Below are 19,575 nucleotides of genomic sequence, written 5' to 3' on the forward strand. Positions count from 1 at the left end.
TCACTTAGGCTTTCAGGCATTAAACATTATAAAACACTGTATGAAAACTATTCAATACAAACATTGATGTAATAATAATAATAATAATCTTAGCAATAAAACATGAACAAATGATACTGAAGGACATTTGTACAGGTGACAAAACATGCAGAACTGAGCTGACATTGACAGTGATACTGAAGGACATTTGTACAGGTGACAAAACATGCAGAACTGAGCTGACATTGACAGTGGGACCTGAACACAACAGTGTGTTCCAGTATGCTGCTATCCATCATGACTAGAGAGAACACACTGCTGAGACAGGCCCATTTTGGTTAAGGGGCAAAGGAGGATTCATCACTGCACATGATTTCTTTATACATCCTGGGTCTACTTTGCCCAACTGACCGTTTCAGAGTGACACTTTAAAGCCACAGGCTGATTTTTTTTTCTTGAGTGTCTGGTTGGGGGGCCTGAACTTACTTACAAATAATGTTTAGACTGCAAGAAGCTCAAACAGATATAATATTTGACTAAAACATAATTTAAAACCTTACATTTGTATACGATCACAGGTCTCTATTATGCGTGAGAATACTTGGGAACAGATATGTGAAATGTTTATCAATTGGTGCTGATTTCATGCTGTTTTTACAGTCTTATGTCCAACAACAAAAATTCTAATAATAACAAATAAAAAAATACTTGGGGGGCCAAAATAACCGCCAGTTGGGGAACCCTGCTGTAACGTAAAACAGTCAAACTGAAGCAGTCACTTAGTGCAAGCATTTTACTGTTACTATTGCTCTGCAGTGCAGTAGGAGGTTGGCATCAGGTGTTACAGTGTATGCACTACATATAATCCTGGGATGAAGTGCTGTGATTGCAATGAATCATTTCTCACCTAAGGCCTTGACATAAGGCAGGGATTCCCAAACTCGGTCCTCGGTCCTGGGCCCGTTTCGGTTTTTGCCCTAGCACTACACAGCGGATTCAAATAATCAAATGGTTATTTGAATTAGCTGTGTCGTGCTCGGGTAAAAAAACAAAACGTGCACCCGGGGGGGGGGGGGGGGGGGGGGGGCCTAGGACCGAGTTTGGGAGTTTGGAAATCCCTGACATAAGGCACCAAAGCCCGAATCCACACTGAATTGTTATAATACCCTTACCTCTCCCCATGAACATCTAACCATTGCCATCAAACGCACTGAAATGTGAAAACATGACATAAAAACCAACCTGGCCAATTTGCTAGAAAACCCATTTAATCCCTGTCACTTAATATATCCCTCCTCGTAAAGTGGATCAGGAGGCACTTGCTCACTTCTTCTCCTACACTACTCACACTATACACTCTCCAACAACACAATCAAAGTGGGGAGATCTTTCCCTCTGCCTGGATTAGTTCCAATATGGGAAGGAAGCATAATAATGACTATGAGACGAGGGACGGTATTCCTAAAGGGTCTGAGAATAGAAGTGCTGATCTAGGATCATTTATTCCTTTTTAGACCATAATTAAAAGTGATCATATGGACAGGAGGGGCTTGATTATAGATCAGCACTCCTACTCTATGATGCTTTGTGAATACAGGCCCAGAACACTGATGTTAAATGTAATGACACTTTCTTGGAATTTATACCAAACTCAAAATGTGGGACATAGCCTACTACATACAAATAAGAATGTTTCTGTTGTACCAAATACTAAAAATTAAACTGAGTTGTTTTGTCTTCCCCAATGGACAATGTCCAATAAATAAGACCACTTAAAAAGGAGGGAGTTTGGGAGTTTGGAAATCCCTGACATAAGGCACCAAAGCCCGAATCCACACTGAATTGTTATAATACCCTTACCTCTCCCCATGAACATCTAACCATTGCCATCAAACGCACTGAAATGTGAAAACATGACATAAAAACCAACCTGGCCAATTTGCTAGAAAACCCATTTAATCCCTGTCACTTAATATATCCCTCCTCGTAAAGTGGATCAGGAGGCACTTGCTCACTTCTTCTCCTACACTACTCACACTATACACTCTCCAACAACACAATCAAAGTGGGGAGATCTTTCCCTCTGCCTGGATTAGTTCCAATATGGGAAGGAAGCATAATAATGACTATGAGACGAGGGACGGTATTCCTAAAGGGTCTGAGAATAGAAGTGCTGATCTAGGATCATTTATTCCTTTTTAGACCATAATTAAAAGTGATCATATGGACAGGAGGGGCTTGATTATAGATCAGCACTCCTACTCTATGATGCTTTGTGAATACAGGCCCAGAACACTGATGTTAAATGTAATGACACTTTCTTGGAATTTATACCAAACTCAAAATGTGGGACATAGCCTACTACATACAAATAAGAATGTTTCTGTTGTACCAAATACTAAAAATTAAACTGAGTTGTTTTGTCTTCCCCAATGGACAATGTCCAATAAATAAGACCACTTAAAAACTTTTCCCCCTTAGCACCAGAACAAGATTAACATTCTGTAGAGGTGGTTTCCTGCAGTGCGGGTTGGATTGAATTCCAGCCCAGTTTAAAAAAAGGCAGAAACCCATAACGACCGCCCCAAGTGGGTTCCCAGTACCATATACATACACTTTTCTACACAATTAAATGTTTTAATGGAAAATAAATAAGCAATATATATTATTTAACCCCAGAATAAAGCAAAGCTATGAATTATTAGTACATGTATTGAATTGTTATTTGTATATTGTCTTGGTAAGAAAGTATGTGTGTATTCTATACACAATACACTTTTAAGAAATAAGGCACGAGGGGATGGGGTGTATGGCCAATATACCATGGCTAATAGCTGTTCTTAGCACGACGCAACGCGGAGTGCCTGGATACAGCCCTTAGCCGTTGTATATTGGCCATATACCACAAACCCCAAATGTGCCTTATTGCTATTATAAACTGACTACCAACGTAATTAGAGCAGTAAAAATAAATGTTCTCATACCCGTGATATACGGTCTGATATACCACGGCTGTCAGCCAATCAGCACTTCAGGGCTCGGACCACCCAGTTTATAAATATCTATATCCCTGATAGCTTTGGACTATATATTGATTAGCATGTCTAATGCGTAATACTATCTTAGAAACACTGTACACCCATGCAGATTGTAAGGTACACAGTCAAGGACCTTTTTCGATAAAATTAATACCAGCTCGGAACAGTATTGAAATCCACTCTCCATGAGCTAGAAGACCGTTTTGATAGTCTATGGAAAGGTCTCACCTATCTGAAATGAAAAGCTAAAGCCTACAAAATATCTTGGAGATGCAGAGTCTCACGTCTAGAATGTGCAATCGCAAAATGCCAATCGTGTTCACTGAAGCTCGATGCAAGCTTCTCTCTTCCCCGACAAGGCCGCGGGGGTGTCCTCAACACCAAACAAACGCCAAACAATGCTGTAACAGATGTAGAGTGGGACAGATGAGCCCTAGTTATGGTGGAAGGAGTCGCTCTCCCGCTGAAACAAGTGCATGCAAGAAAACACCCATTGTACCTAAAGAAGGCTTCTCGCACCCATTAGATTTCCTATTGAAATGTAGACACAGTAGTCCAGAGTGGCGATGCAGCTGGTGACACTGCAGTACTAGTTATTTATCCTTTGTCCAAAATGGTTCCATCAGAGTTGACCAATTACAGTGGCAGCAGAAGGGATGCAACCAATCAGAATTTTCGATTCTGGTTAATTCCCCTCCCATTGGTCTCAGTTAGCTTTTCCGGGTGCTTGAGTAAGACCCATGGTTATGACTTGAAAATCCTCCAACAGGGTTGGATCAGGAAGACAGATAATGAATAGTTCAGCATGTGAGGCCAAGCATCAGAACAGAGAGTTGTTCAAACCAGAGTCCAGCTAAATTAATCCAACCCTTCTGTGTTGTAGAGATGGAAGCATGGACACACTGCACACAGTCACACACTGCTCACTTACTCACTCACACACACATATGCGGGATAGGTAAATGGATAGGTGTGTGGGGTTGTTCAGTGGTCTCCATCCTCCCAGGCACAGTCGTTCTTCTGCTTGGCCAGCTTCCTGACCACTCTCTCCAGCTCCTTACGAGACTTCTGCTCATCCTCCAGACATTGCTTGATCCACTTACTCTCCTGGCGAGACACATACACAAATATCCATTGAAACTCAGCAAAGACGTGAGAACACACCTACAAGCAGGAACCCACAATCACAAAACATGTACCTGCAGATAGACAAGCACGCACCCACATAAACCACAACACCGACACTCCTGAACAAAACGGCTTGCCAGACTTTAAATGTGTCAGAGTGAGTTTTAGATCAACAGTTATTTTACCTTCTTTAATTCATGGACCTCATCCTTTAAAGCGTACACCGCATCAACCAGACTCCTGCAAGTCAAGAAACAAAAGGTTATCAGAAAAGCCGGACAATAGCATATTGTTGTCATGTTACAATATGTATAATATGATAAAGGCTTTGGAATGAGTGGTCGAGGTAGTTGAACATAACAATTTCACAAATATTAAAGTCCCAATTTTACGCTTTTCAATGTTGACCCCAATTTCTTGCTATTCAACGTTCAAGACAAAACCCCTGTTTTGCCAACGCTTCAAGGTCATCATGTAAAGACATGAACTGATAAATAAAATACTAGTGTCCTACAGTATCCGTGAAAAAGCTTTGGATTAGACGTGTTGAAACGTCCGGCTGAACGATAACTAACTGCAGATGCATGTGTATACACAGTAATGTAATGGCCTAATGAAAGTCTATTCTCCTGAGTGATGGCAGTCTTACTTCTCCTCTATGATGGTCTGACCGTTGTTCTTCATCTCTTCCACCATCATCTTCTCTTCCTCCGGCAGCAGGACCTGAGGGACAGAATCTTTCCTCACCGCTGCAGATACACACAATAACACACACGCGAGTAAGCCTTTGTTATTGCCGTGTCTATGGGCCATTAAAAGGTGTGGTACACACACATCTTGGACGTGTTGAAGAAAACTATTTGTCTATATAAACACACACACACACACATTTATTACGCAAGCCTACCAAACTAGCTAAATGCCTTTTATGCTCGCTTCGAGGCAAGTTACTGAAACACTGAAGCATGCATGAGTGCACCAGCTGTTCTGGACGACTGTGTGATCATGCTCTACGTAGCCGATGTGAGCAAGACCTTTAAACAGGTCAACATTCACAAGGCCGCGAGGCCAGACGGATTACCAGGATGTGTAATCAGAGCATGCGCAGACCAACTGGGAAGTGTCTTCACTGACGTTTTCAACCTCTCCCTGACAGAGTCTGTAATACCTACATGTTTCAAGCAGACCTCCATAGTCCATGTGCCCAAGAAAGCGAAGGTAACCTGCCTAAATGACTAACGCCATATAGCACTCACGTCGGTAGTCATGAAGTGCTTTGAAAGGCTGGTTATGGCTCACATTAACACCATCATTCCGGAAACCCTGGACCCACTCCAATTCACATACCACCCCAACAGATCCACAGATGAAGCAATTTAAATCGCACTCCACACTGGCCTTTCCCACCTGGACAAAAGGAACACCAGGGTTGAAGAGTAACTGATTACACAATCTGTAATCTGTTACATATAAGGGATTACAAAAAAAAAAAAAACAGAAACCGTTACATTACCAGAAAAAAAGTTGTAATCAGATTAGATACTTTTGAAAAACTAGATTACTTTGAGGATTACTTTTAAATTTAGAAAGGATGTTTGAAAAAAAAATATTTGACACTTCTCTGTTTTCTCAATTATATTAAAATCCTGTCTCAGCCTCCAGTATTTATGCTGCAGTAGTTTATGTGTCGGGGGGCTAGGGTCAGTTTGTTATATCTGGAGTACTTCTCCTGTCCTATTCAGTGTCCTGTGTGAATCTAAGTGTGCGCTCTCTAATTCTCTCCTTCTCTCTTTCTTTCTCTCTCTCGGAGGACCTGAGCCCTAGGACCATGCCCCAGGACTACCTGACATGATGACTCCTTGCTGTCCCCAGTCCACCTGGCCGTGCTGCTGCTCCAGTTTCAACTGTTCTGCCTTATTATTATTATTCGACCATGCTGGTCATTTATGAACATTTGAACATCGTGGCCATGTTCTGTTATAATCTCCACCCGGCACAGCCAGAAGAGGACTGGCCACCCCACATAGCCTGGTTCCTCTCTAGGTTTCTTCCTAGGTTTTGGCCTTTCTAGGGAGTTTTTCCTAGCCACCGTGCTTCTACACCTGCATTGCTTGCTGTTTGGGGTTTTAGGCTGGGTTTCTGTACAGCACTTTGAGATATCAGCTGATGTACGAAGGGCTATATAAATAATTTGATTTGATATCAACATTGAAAAAAGGCGCAAGTTTAAGTTTGTTCCACCTGAGCGTGTCTGACCACAAGTCAGAGACCACTATGATGACACACCAAATGTGTTTGATAGATCGAACTCCTTATCGTTTTACCTCAGCATAACCCAAAAACTTTGGGTAATCTATACTTCCATATTTCCAAGTTCTATTCATGAAGATCAAGGGGTATAACATTTATTGGAATGACTGGAATTCTGATAGATCTTTACATTAAAAATCAAAGTCTAACTTAATCGTATTACTATATGTAGTAGAAGGCAATGGGTTAGAAGAAGCCTACATAACCAACCCATAAAGTAAAATTTAACATCCATATCAAATCAAATTTATTTATATAGCCCTTTGTACATCAGCTGATATCTCAAAGTGCCGTACAGAAACCCAGCCTAAAACCCCAAACAGCAAGCAATGCAGGTATAGAAGCACATATATGGCCAGCTATGTAAACTTTAACATTGTTTTATCCTGCAATAGATGTTGTTCAATTGGTAACATACATTGTCTTCTAATGCCTCAAGGGGAAAGTAAAGTAACTGAACGTAATCAGATTACGTTACTGAGTTCGGGTAATCCAAAAGTTACGTTACTGATTACAATTTTGGACAGGTAACTAGTAACGGATTACATTTAGAAAGTAACCTACCTAAACCTGAGGAACACCTATGTGAGAATGCTGTTCATTGACTACAGCTCAGTGTCCAACACCATAGTTCCCACAAAGCTCATCACTAAACTAAGGACGCTGGGACTAAACACCTCCCTCTGCAACTGGATCCTGAACTTCCATGATGGGCCGCCCCCCAGGTGACAAGGGTAGGCAACAACACATCTGCCACGCTGATCTTTAACACAGGGGCCACTTAGGGGTGCGTGCTTAGTCCCCGCCTGTACATCTATGACTGCGTGGCCAAGCACGACTCCAACACCATCATTAAGTTTGCTGACGACAACAGTGGTAGGCCTGATCACCGACAACGATGAAACAGCCTATAGGGAAGAGGTCAGAGACCTGGCAGTGTGGTACCAGGACAACAACCTCTCCCTCAACATGAGCAAGACAAAGGAGCTGATCGTGAAACACAGGAAAAGGAGGGCCAAACACACGCCCATTCACATCGACGGGGCTGTAGTGGAGCAGGTCCTGTAGTGGAGCAGGTCCTTGGTGTCCATATCACCAACAAACTATCACGGTCCAAACACATCAAGACAGTCGTGAAGAGGGCCCGACAACGCCTTTTCTCCCTCAAGAGAGATTTGGCATGGGTCCCCAGATCCTCAAAAAATGATACAGCTGCACCATCGAGAGCATTCTGACCGGTTGTATCACCGCCTGGTATGGCAACTGCTCGGCATCCAACCGTAAGGTGCTAGAGGGTAGTTCAAACGGCCCAATACATCACTGGGGCCAATCTTCCTACCATCCAGGACCTATAAACTATTGTCAAAAACTCCAGTCACCCAGGTCATAGACTTCTCTGCTACTTTACAGCAAGCGGTACCAGAGCACCAAGTCTATGTCCAAAATGCTCCTTAACAGCTTCTACCCCCAAGCTATAATACTGCTGAACAATTAATCAAATCAGACTATTTACATTAACGCGCCATTTGTTTTTACACAGCTGCTGCTCGCTGTTTATTATCTATGCATAGTCACGTTACCCCCTTACCTACATGTACAAATTACCTCGACTAACCTGTACCCCCAACACGTCGACTCGGTACCAAATACATTTAAATTCAGTTTAACAAATCCTGACATTTAATCAAAGTAAAAATTCCCCGTCTTAGGTCAGTTAGGATGATCACTTCATTTTAAGAATGTGAAATGTCAGAATAACAGTAGAGAGAATGATTTAATTCAGCTTTTATTTATTTCATGACATTCCCAGTGGATCAGAAGTTTACATACACTCAATTAGTAATTGGTAGCATTGTCTTCAAATTGTTTAACTTGGGTCAAACGTTTTGGGTAACCTTCCACAAGAAGAATTTTGGCCCATTCCTCCTGACAGAGCTGGTGTAACTGTGTCAGGTTTGTTGGCCTCCTGGCTCACACAAGCTTTTTAAGTTCTGCCCACAAAATTTCTTTAGGATTGAGGTCAGGGCTTTGTGATGGCCACTTCAATACCTTGACTTAGTCCTTAAGCCATTTTGCCACAACTTTGGAAGTATGCTTGGGGTCATTGTCCATTTGGAAGACCCATTTGCGACCAAGCTTTAACTTACTGACTGATGTCTAGAGATGTTGCTACAATATATCCACATACATTTCCTACCTCATGATGACATCTATTTTGTGATGTGCACCAGTCCCTCCTGCAGCAAAGCACTCCGACCTAATGATGCTGCCACCCAAGTGCTTCACGGTTGGGATGGTGTTCTTTGGCTTGCAAGCCTCCCCCTTTTTCCTCCAAACATAACAATGGTCATTATGGCCAAACAGTTCTATTTGTTTCATCAGACCAGAGGACATTTCTACAAAAAGTACGATCTTTGTCCCCATGTGCAGTTTCAAACCATAGTCTGGCTTTTTTATTGCGGATTTGGAGCAGTGGCTTCTTCCTTGCTGAGCGGCCTTTCAGGTTATGTCGATATAGGACTCGTTTTACTGTGGATATAGATACTGTTGTTCTGGGATTGATTTGCACTTTTCGCACCAAAGTACGTTCATCTCTTGGAGACCGAATGAGTCTCCTTCCGGAGCGGTATGACGGCTCCATGCTCCCATGGTGTCCCATGGCCTTCATCCTTGGGAGCAATTTCCAAACGCCTGAACCAGACTTGTGGAGGTCTACAATTATTTTGGCTGATTTCTTTTGATTTTCCCATGATGTCAAGCAAAGAGGCACTGAGTTTGAAGGTAGGCCTTGAAATACATCCGCAGGTACACCTCCAATTGACTCAAATTATGTCAATTAGCCTATCAGAAGCTTCTAAAGACATGACATAATTTTCTGGAATTTTCCAAGCTGTATAAAAGGCAGTCAACTTAGTGCATTTAAACTTCTGACCCACTGGAATTGTGATTCAGTGAATTATAAGTGAAATAATCTGTCTGTTAACAAATGTTAGAAAAATTACTTGTGTCACGCACAAAGTAGATGTCCTAACAGACTTTCCAAAACTATAGTTTGTTAACAAGAAATGTGTGGAGTGGTTGAAAAACTAGTTTTAATGACTCCAACCGAAGTGTATGTAATCTTCCGACTTCAACTATATATATTTTTGATTGACAGGTTGAAAACAGACAATCACACAGACACATACAAACGCGGTGGCGTGTGCGCACACACACACACACACACACACACAATCCTTCGCCTCACCCGTGTTGTTCTGATGCAGGCTGGCCCCTGTGCAGTAGGACTCGATCACCTTCAGAATCTGTGCATCCTCCTCCAGAGCAGCTGTACCTGTCAATCAAAGGCACGCAGGGGAAAAACAATGGGTCAGGCGGCTTCTGATCCACAACAACTAACTTTATATTCAAACCTTCAACATTCCGCTGACAGTCAGGTCCAACAGATTTAGCTGCAGCATCTCTATGGGTTTATGCTACCGATGGTCCATTTCCCTCTCATCGTTCCATGCAATTTAAAGTAACAGTCCAGTGTTTCCAGATGTCTATGAAATATGACCTTTATTTCATTATAACATGAGCAAAATAATTTTCCTTCCAAGAAATGGCAATTAAGAATATTATAAAGCAGCTTTTCTGTGTTGGAACGGTGTGGGCGTACCCCAACAACAGTTTTGTTAATGCCGGTCATAAAAAATATATTAATGACAACAAGTAAACAGCTGATTGGCCAGCTCAGCCAACGAACCAATGTTACGTCATGTTAAACGAGGAAAGAGAAAGCATTTTTGAAACAGTCTGTTTGAGATACAAGGTGGTGTCCCCTCCCCCCCTCTAATTTACACTTTGGCCACAAATACGAGTATAGGACGAGTCAACAACATTATTTGGGTACGAGTTCAACTTTAAACACTAATAAGATGCAGCGGGATGTGTTTGATGAGTAACTGACTCACTCTCACCTTGAGAAGGCGCACAGACTGCGAGTTACCGTCAACCACGTGAGATACACGTTTGAGCTAATATGCAGAGAATTACATTGTGTTGATTCACAGAGCTAGAAATTGGTCATTGGTTAGGCGGCGGGTGGAATTTGTCACACAGAGTGTGAATCTGTGCTTTCCTTGGTGGCAACACATTTGGACACTAGGAAATTCTACATAATAGTGTGTAATGATCAAACCTACTTTTCCGCAGGAGGAACTCATCGTCAGAAGGTTTTCGTTCCGTTTTGCGTTTCGGGAGGAACTTCTTAATGGGCCTCGGACTTTTACCGGAGTCCTGTAGGAGTCGGGGAGAAGTGTTAGCAGGGTAGAGTACACAGTGACAAACGTCGTCAAGCCAAAAAAAAACACGGTAACTGCAGGCCTACAGTAACACACATCGCCACCATGGACAAAAACAAACAAGGTCGACAAAGTCTTACAAAGTCTTGCATAAGCATGAGACGGTAATAACCAAAGAAACCTGGGTCATGTTCAGTAGGACACGCAACATGAAAAGAAAATTGTTGTTTCTTATTGAACAGGTCTAAGTAGTCACTCCCTCTCTGTCAGGTTTCTTCCCTTTGGTGGCTAATGAACATGACCCTGGTATCATTTTAAACAGTTTACTTTAAAATAAACTAAATTGTCTTCTGAGTCATTAATTATGTGATTTCCAGCACACACGTCACACACTTGGAGCAAACTGTGTGGCCTATGATGTCATCATGTCAGCTAAAATGGATATCCTTCACCATTCATGAGCCAAAGATGAAGATCCTAATTGAAACAATGAATAATTCAATGTCATCCTTTCATTTGTATTCTATTTGTAAACGATTCTATTTTAAAACCTGGAAAGGGAATGAGTGTTTCTGCACCAAATTCCACTTGTACAAGTATGGCTTTCTGTTATCTAGAAATCGGGCTTTGTTGTTACCTAGAAAACAGATAGAGATCTCAGGTAGACCGTCTGCCAGAGGTTTTGGGTGACTACGGGGGATAAAAGACAGACAAGGCAGCAGAGAACACAGGAAACCGACAGCTTACAGCAGAGGAAAACAGAGCAATGGGTTGCCACTTCAGCACAAGGGCGCACACAAGCACACACACACACATATCCACACAGTAAGAGAGAGATAGATCTAGCCTTACCTTCAATATATAAGACATTCTCTATAGAAGCCAGTTTGGAGAGAGAGAGAGAGAGAGAGAGAGAGAATTTTCTTTGAGAATTTTGATAGAAGTAGATTAACAGTGAACATTTCAGTGCCCCCCCCCCCCCCATCCTGTAGTGTGAAGAAAACAGTGATGAAAATATAACATGGTAGGGGAGAGAGTTAAAGGGGGAGATGGATGCATTATACAAAAGGGTAGAGAAGGAGTCCCAGTTATTAGCTGCTTTAACTCTGGGGGCAGAGAGCATGGTGCGTAATTCTCAGTGATGAACTACCACAACCCATTTTTGGTTATTGCATGTATGTAACGTCGTTTGTCTGCTTTTTTAAAAATGGATTTCAGGACTCGCAAAACTATAGCCATTTTTAAAAAGGACTATTCTGGCAAAAAACAAAATGGAAATTGAATGAACTAGAGAGAACATTAACACCTGATCATTCTAGCTCACCCTAATCACAATGACCACAGCTGTATCTAGTGCAGCCGACCACCAGGTCAAACACAAGTCTTTACCAGAACTAACGTGGTTACTTAACAGGAACTACATGGTCATCCTATAGCTTCCGGGAGCACCGTTTGCCTACTCATCTGCTAAGCGCTCTGCCCACACAAACAGAGCTATATCCCAGAGGGTTTTTCCATAGTCCTATTAGAGTCAAGTTACTGTGAGACGTAAAGCAGTGTAAAGCAGTGTTCTGTACCCCAGCTCCTGAAGAAACTTAGCGCATGCAGGCGTTTGTCCTAGCCCAGCACAACATCCTGATTCAAGTAATCAACTATTCTTCCAGACCTTGATAAGAACAATCTAGAGGGTTAGTGCTGGGCTAGAGAGCTGCGCACGGTGCAGCTCTCCAGAATCAAGAGTGAAGAAACCAGAGATAGATGGAATATAAATCTGGGTTGGCCTACCTCCTTGTAGCCCAGTGCAGCAGAGGGCTTGAGGGGCGGGGCAGGACGCAGGCAGCTCAGGGACCAGGGTTTGGTGGTCTTGGGGGGCTCCAGTGGTCCCCGGTTGGCCTGGCTGGGGGTGATGAAGATGGGCAGGTGGGACTGGTGAGTGGGAGTGCCCACCATACTGAGCGGTTTCCCCCCCTCGTTCTATATCATCCATACACAGAGGTAAGCCACAGTCAGAAAGAGGGGATGTGTGAGGTTCAATGTTTAATGCAAGTGCCAGCCATGTGTGAAGTTCAGTGGTAGTTCATAGTTCAGTGCAATGCGAGTTCTAGCTACGTGTGGAGTGGTGTGCACGTTGTCACATCACTGGCCATGTCTAAAGGGAAATACACCATTTTGTTGAGTGCACAACAGCACTTCCTGTAGCTTTGAAACAATAAATAATGCAGTGTATGAACGTGTGTGTGTGTGTGTGTGTGTCATGTCTTTACCCTGATTATGGTGCCCACAGGGCTTCCACCTTTGGTGTAGGTATTGAGATGGTCCAGCCAGTCCTGCAGTTCCTGGGGGTTACTGCAGATCACTGTGACACGATCAAACATGCTCCCTGCAACACACACACACACACACACTTCAGTGGGTTGCACTTTGCTGGGAAGTTCCAGGCTAAGCTACCTAAAGTTAGGTACGGGTAACACTTTGTTAGTGAGCTGTTTCGTTAAAGCCCACAAGTCTGACATGAATCATAAACGCCCACCATGGCACAGTGTCGTAACTGGATGACAAACTGGATCATGGCGTCATGGTTACAAAACAAGTAAGCCTCAGTACAAAACCACTGGCAACTGAAAAATACGAGGTCAAATCATGACGTCAGCGATCTTCAGGTCGGAAAGTTAGAGCTCTTAGAAAAAGGCCCAAGTTCCAGAGTTGGAATTCCGAGTTGGAAGACCGTTCAAATCAAATTTTCCCCAGTCTGAGCTTGTTTATTTCAGAGTTCCCAGTTGTTTTGAACTCGGCATATATCATAGCATGTGTCAAGTGGCAAGTAAATAAGACAACTCTGATGAGTGGTTCTCCCAGCAGTCTTGTCATGTTAAATGATAGCATTACATAAACACTATGATTCATAGTTCACATAACTCACTTAGTATCGCTTCCTTTCCCCCCTCAGTGAATATCATAAGTCTTAAATCATTTAACCAGACATTAATCACGGTTTACACAGCCAGAGTTTGTACTGAAGGGACTGGAATAAGAATGACTGCCAAAGCAGCTTGATATTATTTTATCAAAGGAATGCTATATAAAAAAAAAAAACTCCATTGGTTCACTTAAATGAGACGCAAATGGCCATTAATAGCCTACAACCCACTGATGTAACAGGAATATGATAACGGACCAGTGACCTCCAATCTACTCAACAGGACCTGTGTATGACACGGCCCTTTCAATAATTGTGCCGCAGATTATAGAGTATTCCGGTCTTTCTCCATCTCCTCTGAGATGAATTTACTGTACCTGTGATATCAAAGGCATAGTGGCCGTTCTCTGTGTCGTCTGTCTGTCTGGAGACCGTGGAGCCCGTCAGTGGCAGCCTTCCCTGTTGGAAAGGAGAGAGGAGGGGGGTGACACACTGCCACAGATACTTGGGAAACACCTGGGACACATCTGGTGCTTGTTGGTTACCTGGTATATGAAGCCGCTCATCCGCGGACTAGCAGACAGCATGACGAGCACACTGGGAAACATCATGAGATAGCGCTCCTCTTTCTCCTATGGAGAACACACATTAACACAGATGCAGCATGAACGAATCCGACATGGCTGTGTGTCAAATACACACATTGACACCCACAGACAGACATGAGTGTCTGAAAACTCTGGCAACGGGACGTGAAAATCAGTTGCGTCGATGATATTTGGGGAGCAATATCGTAGATTATGAATCCACAAATCATAATATTTCAGCTAAGTTAAAGATGCACTATAAAGAAATTGCTCTGCCATTTCCCGGTTGCTAAAATTATAAATAATTCGCCAAATTTCAGTTTATGTGACAGAGCAAGTGAATAGTGTAGAAAATCATTGTACCATCTAAACCGCTGTGAAATACAGTATTTTGCCCACAATCAAAAATATTGTATTTTCAGCTGTTTGAAGCTAGTTTACAAAACCGAAAGTAAGATACAAAAACTAAACATTAAAAAAGGGAAGCCTATAAAAAGCGCACATAGAACAGATCTACCACTTCTTAGAATTGCTTTCAATGAGAATGAAAGATTTGTAACTCACATTTCTATGTGAATATTGTCAGGTCTCCCAAAAAGTTACATATTGCAGCTTTAAAAAGGTAAAGAAAACAGGTTCTGTTTGAAAGGTGTTAGATAGATGTTGGTTGGTGCTTCAATAAGACCAAAACAAAGCCAGACATTTGTTCCCCTCAGCCCTCAGATCCTCATATTCGACCCCTACACAGAAACCACACTACAGGGGGGGGATGACTTTTCACTCTACAGTCTGTGGTTTCTGATTCATAATGAATTCAAATATTTGAATAATATTGGCTTAATGTGGGAGAGGCGGTGGCGATCACAATACAGGACTCATATTCAGAACGTGTTGGACGGAAACAAACTGATCTGCTCTGAATAAAGTCGTCAGGTGCTGAAATATTACAATTCTGAAAGGGGAAATAAGTCCTTGGATCGATTCGAAGCCTGTGAGTGAACAAACAAGCAACAATTTTACTTCCTGTTTGTCAAGCATAAAAAGTAACTGGTCCACCTCACTTTTCCCGTTATTTGCTTTGCCTAAGCACACATGCATGCTGCTCAAAACATTAATATCCATTCAACCACATGGCTGTGAAAGGAGCCATTGGAGTCGTTCATTTGAACTTTGACCTTCTCGGAGGTTACCTGTAGCGCTCCGTCTGGATAGTTGCCGATACACACAGATCTATGATTAGGTTACCGCCCCAATCCTAACATTAACCATTGGTAGACTCATCTTAGTTCAGCATATAAGGACACCCGTATCTGTTGCTCTCACCTCATTGGTCCCATTCTGCATGTGCACCTGAGACATGTAGGCCACGTGACCCAGAGACTTAATTCCGTCTCCCTCCCAGCCTCTCACTGGCTCTGACAGGATCTGTAGTTCCAGGTTCTTACGCTTCCGCAGGTCCTGACACTGGGTCTGAAATGAGAGGGAGAGGTGCCAATTAATGTATAGTGCATATGAGACACTGTTAGTGTGTGGTGGAAACAGACAGACAATAAGACAGCCATTTTAAGCCTGGGTTAATATAATATAAAATGTCCATGATACGGCATTACTGCAACAGGTATAACGAGTTACAGAGAACAGTTTACGGGACCAGAAGGGTGATTCCCCCTCTCACAAAGACAAAATGACAAAGCAACATCCACCAAGTTCTGACTCAGAAATAAAGAGCAGGAGCGTATGTAAATAGGCCTGGCGGACCCAAAAGAACAAGTTAACCTTTGGGAAGCACAAACACACGCCCTCAGCACACATCTCACACACAGACACCTCAAGAGACTACAGTACTCTCAGCCACAGTGGAAACTGCCTCTCAAACCATTTCTCCAACAGACACCTTGTATTGACTCTCATCTAACGCTCGTCTTCAAAATCTGTGCTGCTATTTCAGTAGCAACCCACCGTAGGAAAAAACTTTTCACTGAGGACATATTACACAGGAAGCAATATATTTTATCTATTAAAAAACTGCTGAGATGGGCGTATCAATGCCCTTTCACACAGGTTAATATAAGCACCCCCTATTTGACCTTTTTTATGTGATGCTCCTCCCGCTCAGTTTGGCAACATAAGAACTAGATACAGAAAACATTGACCCATCTTCAGATAAGCCTTTATTAATTTCATACAATGAAAATGTGCTTTCATGAAGACACTGAGCGCGGTTATTTGCACACAATAATGCGATTATTGTGGATAGTAAGGTTAATATAATAGTTTGTTTAAAACTTGCACATGCTTGGGAAGAAGAACGATTTCCATAATAATCCTGTTTACATGGACACATCTGAAATCAGGCTACCTGATGGGACTTTTGGTAAATGCAGAAAATCGCCAATCAAAATAAAACCTGCCACAGTGACCATGTTATTTTTACGAAAGCTTTTTGATTTGGAGTTCAGACATATAACGTTTGTATGTGAAAACTATTTATAAGAAGCATATTTTCAGAACTCACTTCACTCGCGCGCGTTAGAGGAAGGCTCTGACCTACTGGTCCTGGCACATGCACAGATCAAATACACCGCTGGAGTGCTGATCAAGCTGTTTACATGTCCTAATCATTCAAAAGATTGCGCAGAAACCCAGGCGTTTTAAATCGGCATGTGCTTTATTCGATTTTGACCTTACGCCGATTAGGATAAACATTGTACCCTGTTTACATGACTATTTCATAATTTGCCTACAGCCATAATCAGTTTAATATTAAAGGACTATTGTATGTAAATGTACTCACTGATAGTTTTCAGTGACTTGTCTTTCTCTCTGTAGTGTGTTAGTAATATAGAATAGATGACGCTACTATAGACTAGTAAGATTCTACAATGCACAGGGGTTCTGTACCTACCACCAAGCTCTTGAAGGCCACCGTTGCCTTCAAGATGTCACTGTAGTCCGGGTGGGCCTCCTGCAAGACAGTCAACAACAACACCAAAAACCTGTTAAATAACTTAGATTTTATACACACCACCTTATAAAAAGGCAGGGTTGAAAGTAAGCCGGTAGAGTCAATGGAAAATAATAAGTGGGTTACATAGTGGTTTGATGAGAACACTTCCAGTTTGCCAAGGCGGAGACGAGTTGCCGAGGCGGAGACGAGTGGCCGAGGCGGAGACGAGTGGCCGAGGCGGAGACGAGTGGCCGAGGCGGAGACGAGTGGCCGAGGCGGAGACGAGTGGCCGAGGCGGAGACGAGTGGCCAAGGCGGAGACGAGTGGCCAAGGCGGAGACGAGTGGCCAAGGCGGAGACGAGTGGCCAAGGCGGAGACGAGTGGCCAAGGCGGAGACGAGTGGCCAAGGCGGAGACGAGTGGCCGAGGCGGAGACGAGTGGCCGAGACAGAGACGAGTGGCCGAGACAGAGACGAGTGGCCGAAACAGAGACGAGTGGCCGAGACAGAGACGAGTGGCCGAGACAGAGACGAGTGGCCGAGACAGAGACGAGTGGCCGAGACAGAGACGAGTGGCCGAGACAGAGACGAGTGGCCGAGACAGAGACGAGTGGCCGAGACAGAGACGAGTGGCCGAGACAGAGACGAGTGGCCGAGACAGAGACGAGTGGCCGAGACAGAGACGAGTGGCCGAGACAGAGACGAGTGGCCGAGACAGAGACGAGTGGCCGAGACAGAGACGAGTGGCCGAGACAGAGACGAGTGGCCGAGACAGAGACGAGTGGCCGAGACAGAGACGAGTGGCCGAGACAGAGACGAGTGGCCGAGACAGAGACGAGTGGCCGAGACAGAGACGAGTGGCCGAGAGAGAGACGAGTGGCCGAGACAGAGACGAGTGGCAGAGACAGAGACGTGCGCAGACAGCAGTGGACGCATCCATCGTGTGGTCTAATGACCATCGCAGAATGTAGTTACAATACACGTTTAGGGGTTTCGTAACTGAAGGCCGTTTCCATTCATCAAATGGTGGGCGCACAGAGCAATGTTCGGACGCTGGAATTATTTTGTGAGTGGACGAACGTGCACACACGGGTAGCTTACAGGAGAACCTTTTTCAAGTGATTGTTCGACAATCAGATGAAGACATCATGACTGGTTGTGTTAATGCCACATTGAAATGTAATACATGCCAAATGTTGTGACAATTCATTACTAAGCCTACAGAGATCATAAGAAATTAATAGGGATTCTATATGTAATTCTATGATTACACCTAGGCTATTACACGCACACACGGAGTACCGTACCAGTAAGAAATTAAATATACTTTCACCCCTGAATAAAGGTGGACGTAAAAAAAATAAAATGTAAATAATCCAACTACATTAAGATGTTTGGGAGGGATATCAAAACATGGTATAGCAATGGTATTTGAGCATTGAAGCGGAGTGCCATCTGGGACAGCAGAGGCGAGTTAAATTTCAGTTGCATATGGTTCTATAGATGGGCCTATAGAGAGTTAAGCAACTGCCCTCCATGTTGGCTCTAGATGAGGCCTACTGTACCTCCACGTGTCTCTCCAGCTCCTGCAGCAGGACAGGGTACTTGTCCAGCCTCATGAAGGGTTTACTCAGGCTGGTGGTCAGGGTCAGGATGCCTGGCGTACTGGCCCCCTGGCTCTCCATAAACGTACCCAGCTCCTCACTACAAAACAAACACACCCCCACACACACACACACACACACACCAGGCTTACGATGTAAAGAGATAAAGGGGAAAGATTCTACCAAGATTCCCCCCAAAAAAGACTTTGATTTTGGAGTGAACAATCAATTAAGTCAATGTTGAATTTGTTTGATAGTGAAAGGACAAAACTTAAAAAGATCCCACAGTATGAAAGATGCTAATTAGTTTAGTGTGAAATCGAAAGTGCCTCATCTGTCTCGAACAACAACCACAACTATAGATATCCTGTGTGCAGCTTCCTGTACGTGTGTGTTCTTTTCTCTGCAGTGCATCTTTTCACATTAACTGTGCAGCAAGAGACGAGGGAAATAAACAATTGTTGCAAAATAGCATACATGATTAATTTGCTAAACTAACATAATAATTACACAACCGCTTGATTCATTTCTTGGTTTTAATTACCACTACCGTGTGTGAAGGACCGCAGAGGATCCATTAAGAGGTGCACAGAGGCTCCGGGCTGATTGCAGTGAATGACACAGTGAGGATATGATGACGGTTGGCTACACACTGAAGGTCACTCATTCATAGTTACAACTGATAAGCGAGAAACCCCTCTGTCGTGTCCAATAATGTATATAAACCCTGGATTTGTAACGATATGCATTGGCCATTGAGAGGCATTGAAGCCACTGGTCG

General features: G+C 43.2%; 1 protein-coding gene across 4 annotated transcripts in view; it reads right to left on the reverse strand.

The window, feature by feature from the left end:
- Nucleotides 1-1,754: 1,754 nt before the first annotated feature.
- Nucleotides 1,755-19,575, reverse strand: part of LOC110488746 (rho guanine nucleotide exchange factor 6) — a 31,610-nt gene continuing 13,789 nt past the window's right edge. For 3 of the 4 annotated variants that reach the window (XM_036942891.1, XM_036942892.1, XM_036942893.1), the window contains exons 10-22: nt 18,756-18,894; nt 17,151-17,210; nt 15,569-15,715; nt 14,204-14,290; nt 14,036-14,117; nt 13,006-13,121; nt 12,527-12,715; nt 11,594-11,614; nt 10,643-10,736; nt 9,703-9,789; nt 4,795-4,894; nt 4,331-4,385; nt 1,755-4,124 (exon numbers count right to left, since the gene is read on the reverse strand). In XM_036942891.1, coding sequence (XP_036798786.1) covers nt 4,002-4,124; nt 4,331-4,385; nt 4,795-4,894; nt 9,703-9,789; nt 10,643-10,736; nt 11,594-11,614; nt 12,527-12,715; nt 13,006-13,121; nt 14,036-14,117; nt 14,204-14,290; nt 15,569-15,715; nt 17,151-17,210; nt 18,756-18,894 — 1,300 coding nt within the window. In that variant the 3' untranslated portion in view covers nt 1,755-4,001. The remainder of the gene's footprint in view (nt 4,125-4,330; nt 4,386-4,794; nt 4,895-9,702; nt 9,790-10,642; nt 10,737-11,593; nt 11,615-12,526; nt 12,716-13,005; nt 13,122-14,035; nt 14,118-14,203; nt 14,291-15,568; nt 15,716-17,150; nt 17,211-18,755; nt 18,895-19,575) is intronic. The other variant, XM_021561083.2, reaches the window with a different exon arrangement.

The sequence above is a fragment of the Oncorhynchus mykiss genome, chromosome 14, assembly GCF_013265735.2.
Source record: "Oncorhynchus mykiss isolate Arlee chromosome 14, USDA_OmykA_1.1, whole genome shotgun sequence".
In the NCBI taxonomy this organism is placed as follows: Eukaryota; Metazoa; Chordata; class Actinopteri; order Salmoniformes; family Salmonidae; genus Oncorhynchus; species Oncorhynchus mykiss.